At 34.5% G+C, this 12,920-nt stretch overlaps 1 protein-coding gene across 1 annotated transcript; it reads right to left on the bottom strand.

Moving 5' to 3' along the window:
• Positions 1 to 5,847: 5,847 nt before the first annotated feature.
• LOC138310752 (uncharacterized) lies at positions 5,848 to 8,641 on the bottom strand. Its single transcript, XM_069252095.1, has 3 exons — positions 8,486 to 8,641; positions 6,699 to 7,021; positions 5,848 to 6,349 (listed from the first exon to the last, which is right to left on the bottom strand). Exons 1-3 carry the CDS (start codon positions 8,605 to 8,607, stop codon positions 5,940 to 5,942), a joined length of 855 nt encoding a protein of 284 aa, XP_069108196.1. The 5' UTR covers positions 8,608 to 8,641; the 3' UTR covers positions 5,848 to 5,939.
• Between the last annotated feature and the right edge of the window lie 4,279 nt (positions 8,642 to 12,920).

Here is a 12,920-nt window from a genome sequence, read left to right as displayed (position 1 = left end):
TATGTGGATGTATTTATTCATTTGAAATGTATATGGATTAGTTTGAAAGAAAAATCCGTTTGCTATGGGAAATATAAACCTACGTCCTAGGATTTGACACGCTCTCTTGGTTCAGGATGATTGAAATCCCCTATTGGTCCACTATAGAACTTTTATAGTCGTTACAGTAAGAATACACATTTAACCGTTAATTTTAATTTAGCGCAATTTACACAATTGCAAAAAAAACCCAAAAAAACCCCGATTATTTCATTTTCTCTATATCTTTTATAAAGCAAATGTTACCATTGCGCGAATTCATAATTGCGCTTGCCTGCTCAAAATTGATTTAGCTCTCTATTTGATGACGCAGGCTGTAATACGTTTACAGTAACGATATATATTCATTTGTTTATTAGGAGTGCCTCCGTCTTGAATCGCGGAAACCTATTTACTTTCTGTATGTACATTTTAATGAACAATAGAAGATACAATTACTGATTACACGAGGTGTCAAAATATTATGTTAAACTTATTTTAGCACTACTGTGGAAATTCGTGTTGATATTTGCTCAAATTATATTGCATTTAACATAGCAAAAATCCTGTTAACTTGCTGAAGGTAGATAAGGAACTTTACTTGGATTACATATATAACGCGACAAAATTTATACTAATATACACTAATCTAAGGTTAAGAAAAACGTTAAGGTAAAATATGCACGAATATACGTTCAGAATTGCAACCCTTTTGGTGTGCCAATGAGTGTTAATAGCAGTGAAACTTGTCTCTTTTTTATATTTTCTGCTGTAATAATTATCCATTTTGATGAAAATAACACTTTTCCTGAAATAAAATTAAATCAGATCAACATCAAAGATAGCAGCATAAAATTAGGTCCATAACACTTACAGATGTATTAATTAAAATGCATTCTACAGAAAAATAAGTCCTGATAATAATATGAGCAAGAATACGTGACATCGCCAACTTTTTATTTAAAATGTATGAACTGACATTAGAGCCAAACAACAGATTTTGTCATTCAAAATAACATCAGGATAAAAAAAATCAAAAAAGTTGTTTTCATCGATAATGCACAATAGCACGGAGAGCAGTTTCATTTATTCTTTCTCATAACACACAAGCATAGAGTAAAAAATGTTATTATGTCGATTTCTAAAAGAATATACATTTTCCCACGCCCCACCCAAAATAGTTAATACACATACATCTATTATATTTTGCAAGCATATCGTGCATAATCAATGCGAACTAGGAAAACGATAGAACCGTAAAAATCACATTGTTTAAAATACTACGTCTATAATCGACAGCACCTACTAGACGTCTATTTGAAGACGTCTGTTTAACTGCTACCAAATGTTGGGGTCGTATTATACTCTAAATAAAATGATATTTTCCAAAAGTTTAAGACAGATGCACGTATACATAAATTTTGACTTGTTATCGTTTTCTCAGAAACACATTTATATATTTAAACTTCAAACATACTGATATTTACGTACTCATACTTACGTACATTTCCAGAGTTCAAAGGTTAACTGAGAGCAAATGTGTATCATGATTAATGATTTACCGATTGATAACATATATTAGTAGAGTGTGGCGGGATTTTGATATTTTGTAACATTTTATCTATTATAGTCATGTTTAGTGGAGAGTGAAGTATTGTTGAGGGATGAAGTAATACTGAAACAGCATCATGAGTTAATGATGCCCCCTCAACAGGATCATATTGAAATTATTATATAACCCATTGGTATAAAGTTCGCCTTTATGATTTCTTAAATCAGTTTACAGTTCCCTCTCATTAAAATAACGCAACGTTGGTATGGTATTCGAATAAACTGTATGAGTACAAAAGAAGTCTCTTGGAGTTACAAAACCTTACACAGACTCATCCAGAATCTTGTTCAAAGAATTGAATTACTCGATTGTAATGACGGACTCACTACCTATCACGTCAACGATATAATTGAGATGTCATCTGCTATTGTTTTCTTTTTCGGTATTATGATTGGTCTAAAAAGACAATAGCAAATTCTTCACTCCCTCCCTAAGTGTCTGTAGGGCACGATAATGGCCACGGTTAACAATGGTGTCGTGACAAGATCACTAACAAGACTGTTACACGTAACATTTCAATATTATTTCAACGTGAGTTTCAACATTTTATGAAAAATGTCATATAAGAAGCTAATATATACACAAATTTTCATCACATGTTTGCGAATAAAAAGTAATGAATGTTAACGAAAAAAATATTGTTTAAGTTTGTAATCTCGAAATCCGACAATTTGAAGATTTATCGTAGTCCACTTGAATTGAAAATTGTGCGGTTCGACTCCTTGAAATGAAAACCTATTCTGTTTTTCTGTCCTGTTAATAGAGAAAGATACAGCGAAACAAGTCGTTTCGTTATTCGATAAAACGAGATATTGAACGAATATTAATATTTTTTCCACTTGCTCGGGACTGATACTACATAACTGGACAGAGGCAATTTCCATGAAGCGCGCTTCATGTTGAATTTGCGTCTGTACAGTTGGTGGTATTCACTTATATTTACATTTAGTACCATTTTATAATGATATCCCGGAGAATTTTTCATCTATAATGAATAAATCTTTTCTTATCGTCAAGGATGGAACAGTCATTTTCCGTAATCGCTGGTACGACAATTGTGACGTCACAAAATAAGCGGCTGTGGTTCATAGACTATTTTTAAAAGCATTAAATTCTCAATATCTCAAAAAACGGACGGACATTCTTTTTATGTCCTTTCGGTTTTTTTTGTGTCTATGGCTTCATAACCCCAAAAGATATTGAGAATAACGTTTATAATTTAATTCAGATAACTCAATCAGGTAGGTATTATTAGGCATACATTTCCGTAATTTTACTTATTTTTACAAGAAAACATATTGAGTTGTGGCGCATTGATATCTTTTCCAATAATATTCAGTTTGCCCAATGACTATGCCGCTTTTAAAATTCCCCGCTAAAACGTTTTATATTTCTGACGTCATAACACGTGACGTACAATTCTTTCTGTCTATGGAGAAATAACCTCAAAGATCTAACCAATAGAAATGAGTGTAACATATGAAATTAAACTATATGAATGCAAACTGCGCTTGGCAAGGTTACATAGCGGAACTGCAGTAAAAATGTATTACGTAATGACGTAACAACGTCATAGAGTAATAGGAAATGGCGAATTTGTATGAGAACACTTTCTAATGTCTGCAAAGCAGCGATTCCGTTTAATGCGAATAAAACAACCATACAAGTAAATTTCTACTCTTCAAACACAGTTACTCCCGGATTCTTCACAAACACAACATTTTCCGACAGCACTTTCAATTTTGATAGCATAACCAAAACACAGCATCAATGAACTATCTAACAATGCGCATCTTTTATGCCTTCTTACGTTCTACCGGGATAAAGAACAAGTGTTCTATGTTATTCGCAACAATGTTTGTAATGGATTTTAAAATGATGAAAAACCCAAAATTGGAACATATTGTTTAAAGTGTTGAAAGTGTACTGATGATTTTATGTGTATGTCCATGGACTTATTTCTTTTGCCGCGAATATCCTCGGGGTTACTTTTGACGTCACAAGAAGATGCTCCACTGACAGGCAGCGGAAAATTTGATTTGGTAATAGCGATAATGGTGTACATTACAGATTGGATAAAAATAACATATAACGGACATATAAGTATTTAATTGCCTTCTTGGAGGATTAATGGTCATATTATTCTCCCAGGAATGCAGACAAATCAATCATAACGCGCTAACGCGTATTTTCAATTTGTCTGCAATCATGTGACAAAAATAGAACCATAAATTCCCCTAAGAAGGCAGTTTAATGCTTAAAAAATACGGACGAAGGTGCAGTATTACTGTACCCAGAACTGTCCCTGGACTAGACCGGCTCCCTAGAAATGATATCAAGGATGTTGTTCTGAGATTAACGTAAATCTATTACGCAGCTTTGAAAAAGGTTGGAAAAACGGCATTTGATAGGTGAAACACAATTTATGTAACGGGTTTTTGACATAAAAGTTCATAGATGAGTTGTATTCGTCAGATTATAACAAACAAACTTTATAACTGGAGCACGATACAATGACAACAACATAGTGTAATATAAAACTTATTGCTTACCATAATAAATATGTACCTAAATATTCGTTTTAGATATAATCATATGAAATGGTATAACATAATATCAATGAAACTTGCGTTCAGTTAATTCGAAAAGCTGAGCGAAACGAAGTCTCCATTTTTTAGACCTGTTTGCATCCCCTCATTCCAATAAGTAAGGAGACAATGCCCTACTCCATCCGTCTCCCATTGGTAAAAAGGAAAAACAACTAAAACAAAACAATACAAATGGTTTTTTAAGAATGATGCATTAAATTTGTCCAGAAGCGAACAAATCAAATTCATCTCACTTTTAAAGTCTACGCCCGTGAACATCGAAGTGGTTTGATGAGAAACACAGTTTGCAGTCACGAGATCATTACTTCCAACTGCTTATCATAGTGTTATCAAGAGCCACAAAATTCACCTTGACGAGATAGAATTGGTGATCCGTTTTTGACTATGGCATATTTATTTATCACAGATGAAAATAATAAATATATCATGGTATTCTACAATAAGAATAGAATTGGCATTAATATGTTTTCATTTGTTAGTTCTCGCATAATGAGTGCTAAATGGAAATTTCCAAAGTTGAAAACGAAGCAGTGTTTAGCCTCTTTAAAGTTACATCTTAGCTATTCAGTCAGCATCCTATCTCTTCGCAGTTAATTGAAAACACCAAGCAACACTTATCCTATATGTACTAATGAACATATATTGCAGTTCAATTCTTTAGCCTTTAGCCTAAAAATTGAATTAATGTCCATATTGTGTTAAAGTGCATATCATTGGCGGAAATAAACAAGTACATCAAGTGGGCGTTATGTATCCAGGGATTAAAATGAATTTTATCATTGTATCCTCAACACACTAGAGTGATCTTACACGGCTATCAGCCTGTAAATTGGCTGTTTGGTCGAGTAATTTCGGGGATCAAAATTTTCACGATTATGACCTTCATTAAAGGCCTACTACCTTTCCGGAGCAAAACATTATGATTTCTTAAAAAATATTACTAATATCAGAAAATATATACAGATGGACAAAGATGAGATTACAACACCAAAAATAAGAAATATATGAAAACAGTGGAGATTCATTTCGCTGTTTTGCAGTCTGGTGATAGTCAACTACCGAGCGGTATTTAGGACGACGGCGGGAAATATAAGACGACCCGCGATATCAAAATAAACATGTTATTTATTTTAATCAAATAGTTGAGAAGGCGATGATAAATGTAGTAATAACGATACGTTAATAACTTTTGCGGCTTTTCAAAATTATCGATCTCGTTTTACATTCCAATTTTAACAATTAACAGCCGTTTTGGAAAGGTAGTGGGCCTTTAAAGGCGAAAAATTTCCGAATCAAAATTTGGAAATAGGAAATTCACAATTGTCGTGATATTTTACGAGTCATCTATTCGTGGTCAAGGCCATGGCCCGCGGAATCTCGATAATAACATTTTAAGATAAAAAATATTCTCAATCCCAGTAAGTTTACCTAAGGTCGTCCACTCCACCAGAAACGTCCGTGTCTATGGAAGGTGAAAGACACTTTTTGCCATGTAAAAAAACCCTTATCGATTTATTATAAACAAACTTCAAAAGCTGAAAGTGTTTGTTTGGAAATTGTGTAAAATGTTATTTGTTATTTTCGAATCGTTAAGAAACAAAAAGAGTATTGAATTGCTATTAAAGTTTTATTACATATCAAACTTTTGGAAAGATGAATTGACATTGGCTTAAGTATATAGCATGCCTTCTTTGTAACATCTATGTCAACCGCCATCCCGAGAACATTGACGTGGTGTGATGGGGAACGCTTCGCACTGTACCGCCCCCTACCGACCGAATAGACACGTGGTCACCCATGCTGACTTGAGCCAAAACTAGACCAGTGGAACTATCCCATGAACCATTAATAGTGTCGGTGACAGTTGCGGCACACGGTGAACCATTCACAATAAGTTCTAGTGAAAATTCATCATAGGTTTCACCTGTAGTAACCCATGTAAATACATAAACCCCACTGTCTGGGACTTGGTATACTCCATCCCCTGTGTTATAGCCACAATCAGTATCTAGGAGGACTTGGTCAAACACAATGACCAAACCAGGATGTAAGCCTAGATTCTTACTCAAAGCTACACTGAACGCACTGGGCTGCACAGGTGCTACTCTGACTAAAAAAAGACAAAATGTATTTAGAAAAAGAGCATTTAAAAGTACAATTTTTATTTCTATTTTAATTGAAAATTCAATTCTGTTGACATTGTATTTACACTTTTTCAAATTTTCAATTTCACATGAAAATCTTCACATGGAAAATCTTCATGTGAAATTCAGGTCAACTTCATGTGAAATTTTAGGTCAATGTTTTGATCTAAATTGACTTTTTAGCTCTTTTTATTTAATTTGATGATTGGTGACAAGCAGCCAATAAATTGAGCCGAAAAGAAAATGCTGTTACATATTGCATTGAACGCTGTGCTCTCAGATAATCAAAACTAGATAGAAAATTCCGCGACGTACTTGATTTCTTAAGCACCGGACCGTCTGAGTGTCCTCTTGGTACCTGTCTAGGTGTGTTAGAATGCCCGGAGTCCTCTTGGGTATCAGAATCGGCTTCAATGGTAGATACATTGGATTGGTGTTTGGTCAGGTGTCCAATGGTTGGATTGGAGACTTCCTTCAGGTCGTGAAGTTCTCGTTCCAAAAGACCAATCCGGACATCCTTCCGTCTTAAATCCTCCACGTGACCACTGACCGTCCTCTCTAGCTGTCGTAGTCTGGTTTCCTGACGCTCCTGACGCTCTAACAGAGACGACACTAACCGTCTCAGTTCGGTATCCATCCTTGGTGTCATACAAAGTGATAAATCAGTGTGCAATTTTATAACGCTGATATCCTCAAATAAAATGATCCCGAAGGATATACCAAGCATTCACATTTGCACATAATTTCACGAAAAATACCACGATATCTTCATGTTTAAGCTAGTTCGCCGTTTTCAAAATGGAAAGCTTGACTAAATAGTAGGTTATGAAATCTTGTATGTCAATGTGTCAGTTCTGCTTTGTAAACTTACCAAACACAGGTGGCAGCCATGAGAGCATAACTGCCAACTGCTTATTATAGTGTTATCACAATCAAGAGTCACAATAGTCACCTTGGCGATCATAGAGATGGGTGATCCATTCTTAACAGACATATTTATTTCTTTTAAACCAAATCTTTTAAACATTATGGTATCTTCATAGAATATGAATATGCTTTTATATGTTTTAGTTGGTAGTTCTCATTGTAAGTGGCAATTTGAAAATTGCAAAATTGAAAATGAAGCGCCAGCGATTCAGGTGTACGCATGGCGTTCATCAAATCTAAACTTAGAACTTAAAGGGACAAATCGCTCAGACTAATTCTTTTACATAACCAAGAAGCAAAATATGGCATAAATGTATTGTTCTACATTTCATATGAAACATTTAACTCAATATATTGACAAATTCCACGTCATTGTTAAGTATTTTAATTGATACCGTTGTAATTACAAATCGTTGATCAATACGATTAAGCAGGTACAGTATGTACTCTGTACCCATATCCGAGCCAAAGTCACGCATGTTAAACAAATGAACTACATAACCACTGAGGAGGTAATAAAATGATTTTTAGGCAAGACAATTCACCTAATAATGTAAACCACTACTGTCAGAGCGATTTGAGCAACCGACTGATCTAATTTCCATTAGAACTGGTTTTTCCCCGATATATGTACAAATTTTAATGTTCTCTAAGATTGAATTGTCCCTTTAAGCTATTCAGCAAGCTTCCTCGTGGGATCTTATTCTGAATTAATTCTCATATTGTAATAACGCGCATGTCAGTGTCCGAAATAAACAAGTACATCAAATGGGCGTTGTGTATGTATGTCAGGTCAATAGTAGGATTTCCTTTGCTTTGTTGTGTTTATGGATGCGAAATTCAGTTGGCTAAGATTACCCCAAGGGCGTTGAAAACTAAATAAAACAAGCAAATGAGGTACTATAAAGATTAAAATAGTTCTTATATAATTGTATCCTCGACACATTAGAGTGACAGGAATTTTAGTCTGTAACTTAACCGTATGGTCGGGTAATTTCGGGATGAACATTTTTACGATTATGGCATTCATTAAAGGAGAGGAAAAAAAAAGAAAAAAAGGACATTCACAATTGTCGTAATATTTCACGAATCCTTTATTCGTAGTCAAGGCCATGACCGCAGAATCGCGAAAATAACCTTCTACATAAAAACATTCTCACTTCAAGTAACTTTACCTAAGATCGTCTGGTCCACCAGAAACGTCCGTGTCTGTCCGCTGTCTGTTACTCGTCCCCTGCACTACTACATTGTAGCAGGTAAGGAATAGTAGGACGATGTTGATGTGGTACCAACCCATTGTTAATAGGTGTCGACTGTAGTTGGTCAGCGTTTTTAGCTTGGTGATAACAGATTAACATGGGAAACATCAGCTGGACATGTATAAATGAAGATTGGAAGGATTGTGACTAAGATGTTTATTCTTTGGTGATTGTCTTATGTAAATGAAAGCCATTGAAATGGAAGGTGACAGACGCTCTTGCCATGTGAAAATCACATGATTTATTATAAACAAACTTAAAAAGCTAATAATATTTGTTTGGAATTTTTGTAGAAATGTTATATGTTAACAAACAACAAATACTAAGAAAAAGACTATGATTATTTAATTGTTTTAATGTATTTATTTTAGAACGAACTTTAGGAAAGATGAATTGACAATGGTTTAAGAATATTTTATGCCTCATCTGTAACCTTTATGTTAACCTCCATCCATAGAACAATGGGGAACGCTTCCCACTGTACCGCCCCCTACCGACCGAATACACACCTAGTCTCCCATACTGACTAGGCCAGTGAACCATTAATAGTGTCGGTGACAGTTGCGGCACACGGTGAACCATTCACAATAAGTTCTAGTGAAAATTCATCATAGGTTTCACCTGTAGTAACCCATGTAAATACATAAACCCCACTGTCTGGGACTTGGTATACTCCATCCCCTGTGTTATAGCCACCGTCAGTATCTAGGAGGACTTAGTCAAATCTAGATTCTTACTCAAAGTTACGCTGAACACACTGGGCTGCACATTTGCCACTGACTGAAAAAGACAAAATGTAATGAGAAAAGGAGCATTTAAAAGGATAGTTTCTGTTTCTTTTTTAATTGAAGTTCAAATCTGTGGACATTGTATTTACACTTTTTCCATTTCACATTAAAATTTCAGGTCAATTTCTGAAATTGACCTGAAAATTCTCATGTTAAATTCAGGTCAATTTCCTGTGAATTTTAAGGTCAAGATTTTGATCGAAATTTTTGCTCACAAGCAAACAATAAATTGAGCCGAAAAGAAAATGCTGTACTATATTTTATTGGACGCTGTGCTCTCGGATTATCAAAACTATAGAGACAATTCCACGACTTACTTGATTTCACAGGCACCGAACCGTCCGAGTGTCATCCTGGTACATTAAAAACCGAACAAAACAACCAAATGAAATACTATAAACGATTAAAATGGTATTTATCCAACAGGACTTTCAGTCTGTAACTTTACCGTATGGTCGATAATTTCGTTGTGAAAATTTTCACGATTATGACCTAATTACCGAATCAAAATTTGGTTATAGGAAATTCACAATTGTTGTACTATTTCATTTTTTCGTGGTCAAGGCAAAATGACCTTATAGATAAAAATATTCTGATAGGGTTATTAACGTGCTATATTACTTAAATGATTGTCAGCTATCAATAAAATTCACAATTCCCAGTAGCTTTACCTAATATCGTCCATTCCACCAAAAACATCCGTGTCTGTCCGCTGTCCGTTACTCGTCCCCTCCACTACTACATTGTAGCAGGTAAGAAATAGTAGGACGATGTTGATGTGGTACCAACCCATTATTAATAGGTGTCGATTGTCGATGGCCAAAAATTTTAGTTTGAAGATAACAGATTATAAAGGAAAACATCAGTTGGTCATGATGAAGGTTTTTTTAATTCGGTGATCCTAGGTTAATTATAGTTTGTTAAATGTAAAGTGAAATATAAAAAAAGAAACATAAAAAATCGAGCAAGGTATTTGTTCTCGATGTGTTTGTAACAAAAAGCAGTAGCCATTATTTCTGCATGGACATGAAAACGAAGACGAGCATCATCATGTCCGTCTAGTGTTAAAGTGTATAATCTATTAAACAAATATTCGTTTTAAAAACGATACGTCCTTTTACATTCCTAATATTAATATCTTGAAAGAATAATTTTGCTCAATTGAAGTTTTTTTTTTATTTAGCGATTTCAGACAGTTTTACCTGCATATTTCGATTCGATTATGACGTCACAATTAAATACGATGACGTTAAGCTCGATAACATGTAAAGAACACTAAATATGGGATTCCTTTTTGAAGTAGTTTCTAATTTGTATATGTAGAAAATTGATTTTCAGTCATGGTTTCCTAACCAAGTAAAGTATAAATAGCCGAGTTTTCCAAAACGGAGGAGTGTCTACCTATGCGATAGGTAAATAGCAATATCAAGACTGAGATATGAGAGAAAAATACTTTAGGATGAAAGAATACGGAATTTATACCATCGAGTTCACAAGCCTTGCGTAGAATATCTCATGTTTCACCTATATATAAAACAGTCTTTATAGTTATGAATGTTTGATGTATGATAATTGCCTCTTGTTATGATGCTAGTGCAGTGCAAACGGAAATATCGAAGGAAATTAAATGTGAAAATTTACCGAAACAACATGATAAGAGGACATGTTTGTATTCATCCTCGATATTCCAGTGGTTACTATCAGTATCGTCATATTTACCCATGGAAATCATAGCAATAAGGCTCTGTTTCCGACAACAGATGAAGGTTGTTTGGTCCTTTGATGCACATCAAAATAATCGAATAACGGTACACTGTGGTTGACTGTGTGGGTTTGAGGTTGGACACGCTGTCACTGAAATCTTCAACAGAAGTCTCTGGAGGCCTGGTATTGGTCTTTTTTTTTTTCCTAAACTGCCTTCAGTATGATATTGCCAAGGGGATGATATAACGTCAATGATAATAACCACTGGAATATTGAGGATGTTTTGTAGCGTGCGGACGAGAGTTTAGTTGTTAATAAGACAGAGATTGTGTGATAAGTAAAATATATAGAGGTTCCCCAACACGTGACTATCGTTTATTATGTTTATCAAACTCGAGTTAGTTAATTTTCAAATTTCAAAAAGCGAGTGTCTTTCACATTTGAAAATTAACTAACGAGGGTTTCGATAAACATGATGAGCAACAGTCACGCTTTGGGGAACGTGATTATCCCATAACTGGAGTGTGTACACATAAATGATAAACAACTGCTATGGAATTTATCACATGGTTTTTCCATCGTGAAACAGTGTTATGTATGACACTAAATACATGTAGTTATGAGATAAGGGAGATAACTCCTATAGCTTTAATATCAATACATCCTATAAAGTTCACATAATTAATTTAGGTTATAGAACTTTCTAGAATATTATCATCGTATAAACAAATATGTTTGTAAACATGTTGATTATAAGTAGAGATCTAGAATGATCTATTGCCAGAAAGTTCTGTGTGTTTATTTGTTTACTGCTTTTAGTTAGATATTTCTAGAAGTAGAAGGTTCTCCAATATACTCCAGCTGCCCAAGGCTAATCAGAACTGTAATGAGACCTGTAATAAGACATATCAAGAATTGTACAGCGCCATATAAGATTATATTGGGAGAGCTATTGTGACTTTATCTGTGGATTATTACAACACTTTGTGTGGATTTATTCATATTGCCTGGAACTTTACAAATCATCGGTGGACATTCAATTTCCTTGTGGATTTGTGATTATTGTTAATTTGAAACCTGGAAGGATCAAGGATTATACCAGGACATTCGCATACAGATAAGTAACACTTTAAATCATCGTACTACTCTTGTACCACCACCAATTACTTTAGATATTGTAAACCATCTCTGTATAATATTGTATATATAATTAAATTGTGTTTTGAATTTAGCTGCTGGTTTCTCATTTCTGTTATTCTGGGTCATAACAACAGGCATAGTTACATTATTTAAACCAAGCACGAACTATGTGTAATGTTGTATATATGAACTACAGGGGCGACTGAAAGCCGTCTCAAACTACAAAATTTTATAGTGAATGAGAACTGTGAATATGTTCTTAAGATTGAGGAGATTGACAATTAAATTACGTTTGGCATGGAACCATGCAAGTCAAAATATATAAATGCTACCAGTACTTGTGTAAATAGACTGTACAGTTTGTGTTTTTAATGCTATGCGCAACCGGAAGTGAAGTGACAGTTGAAACTGTAACCAGTAATTAAATGACCACGATGGATCTTCACAAGCTAGAACTAGCTTACAGCGATCCGACCACAGCGATTCAGCGATTCAGCGATAGTTATGGGTTAAAGCTATTTTATGAGTTGAGGAAAAAGCTGCAACAAAATTATTAATTCTTTCTGTGACAATGGAATCAGGTGTTCAATCAATATAAGTGTACAATTATCAAAAAGTACTAATAATGGAGGATTAATTACCATTAATCTATTCGTTCGTAACTTTGATAAAGTGATATATGAGTTGCGAAGTGGTACAATACACAGCAGACAAGAGGA

The sequence above is a fragment of the Argopecten irradians genome, chromosome 1 (genome assembly GCF_041381155.1).
Source record: "Argopecten irradians isolate NY chromosome 1, Ai_NY, whole genome shotgun sequence".
Lineage (NCBI taxonomy): Eukaryota > Metazoa > Mollusca > Bivalvia > Pectinida > Pectinidae > Argopecten > Argopecten irradians.
Note: the sequence above shows the minus strand (reverse complement) of the source record. Positions and strands in the feature narration are given on the sequence as shown.

Coding starts and splice junctions, on each gene's coding strand:
- LOC138310752 (XM_069252095.1), bottom strand. CDS start 8,607: ATGGGTTGGTACCACATCAACATCGTCCTACTATTCCTTACCTGCTAC. Junction 7,022..8,485: donor GGTGGACCAGACGATCTTAG/GTAAAGTTACTT, acceptor TATGACACCAAG/GATGGATACCGAACTGAGAC. Junction 6,350..6,698: donor TCCGGTGCTTAAGAAATCAA/GTACGTCGCGGA, acceptor GTCTTTTTTTAG/TCAGAGTAGCACCTGTGCAG.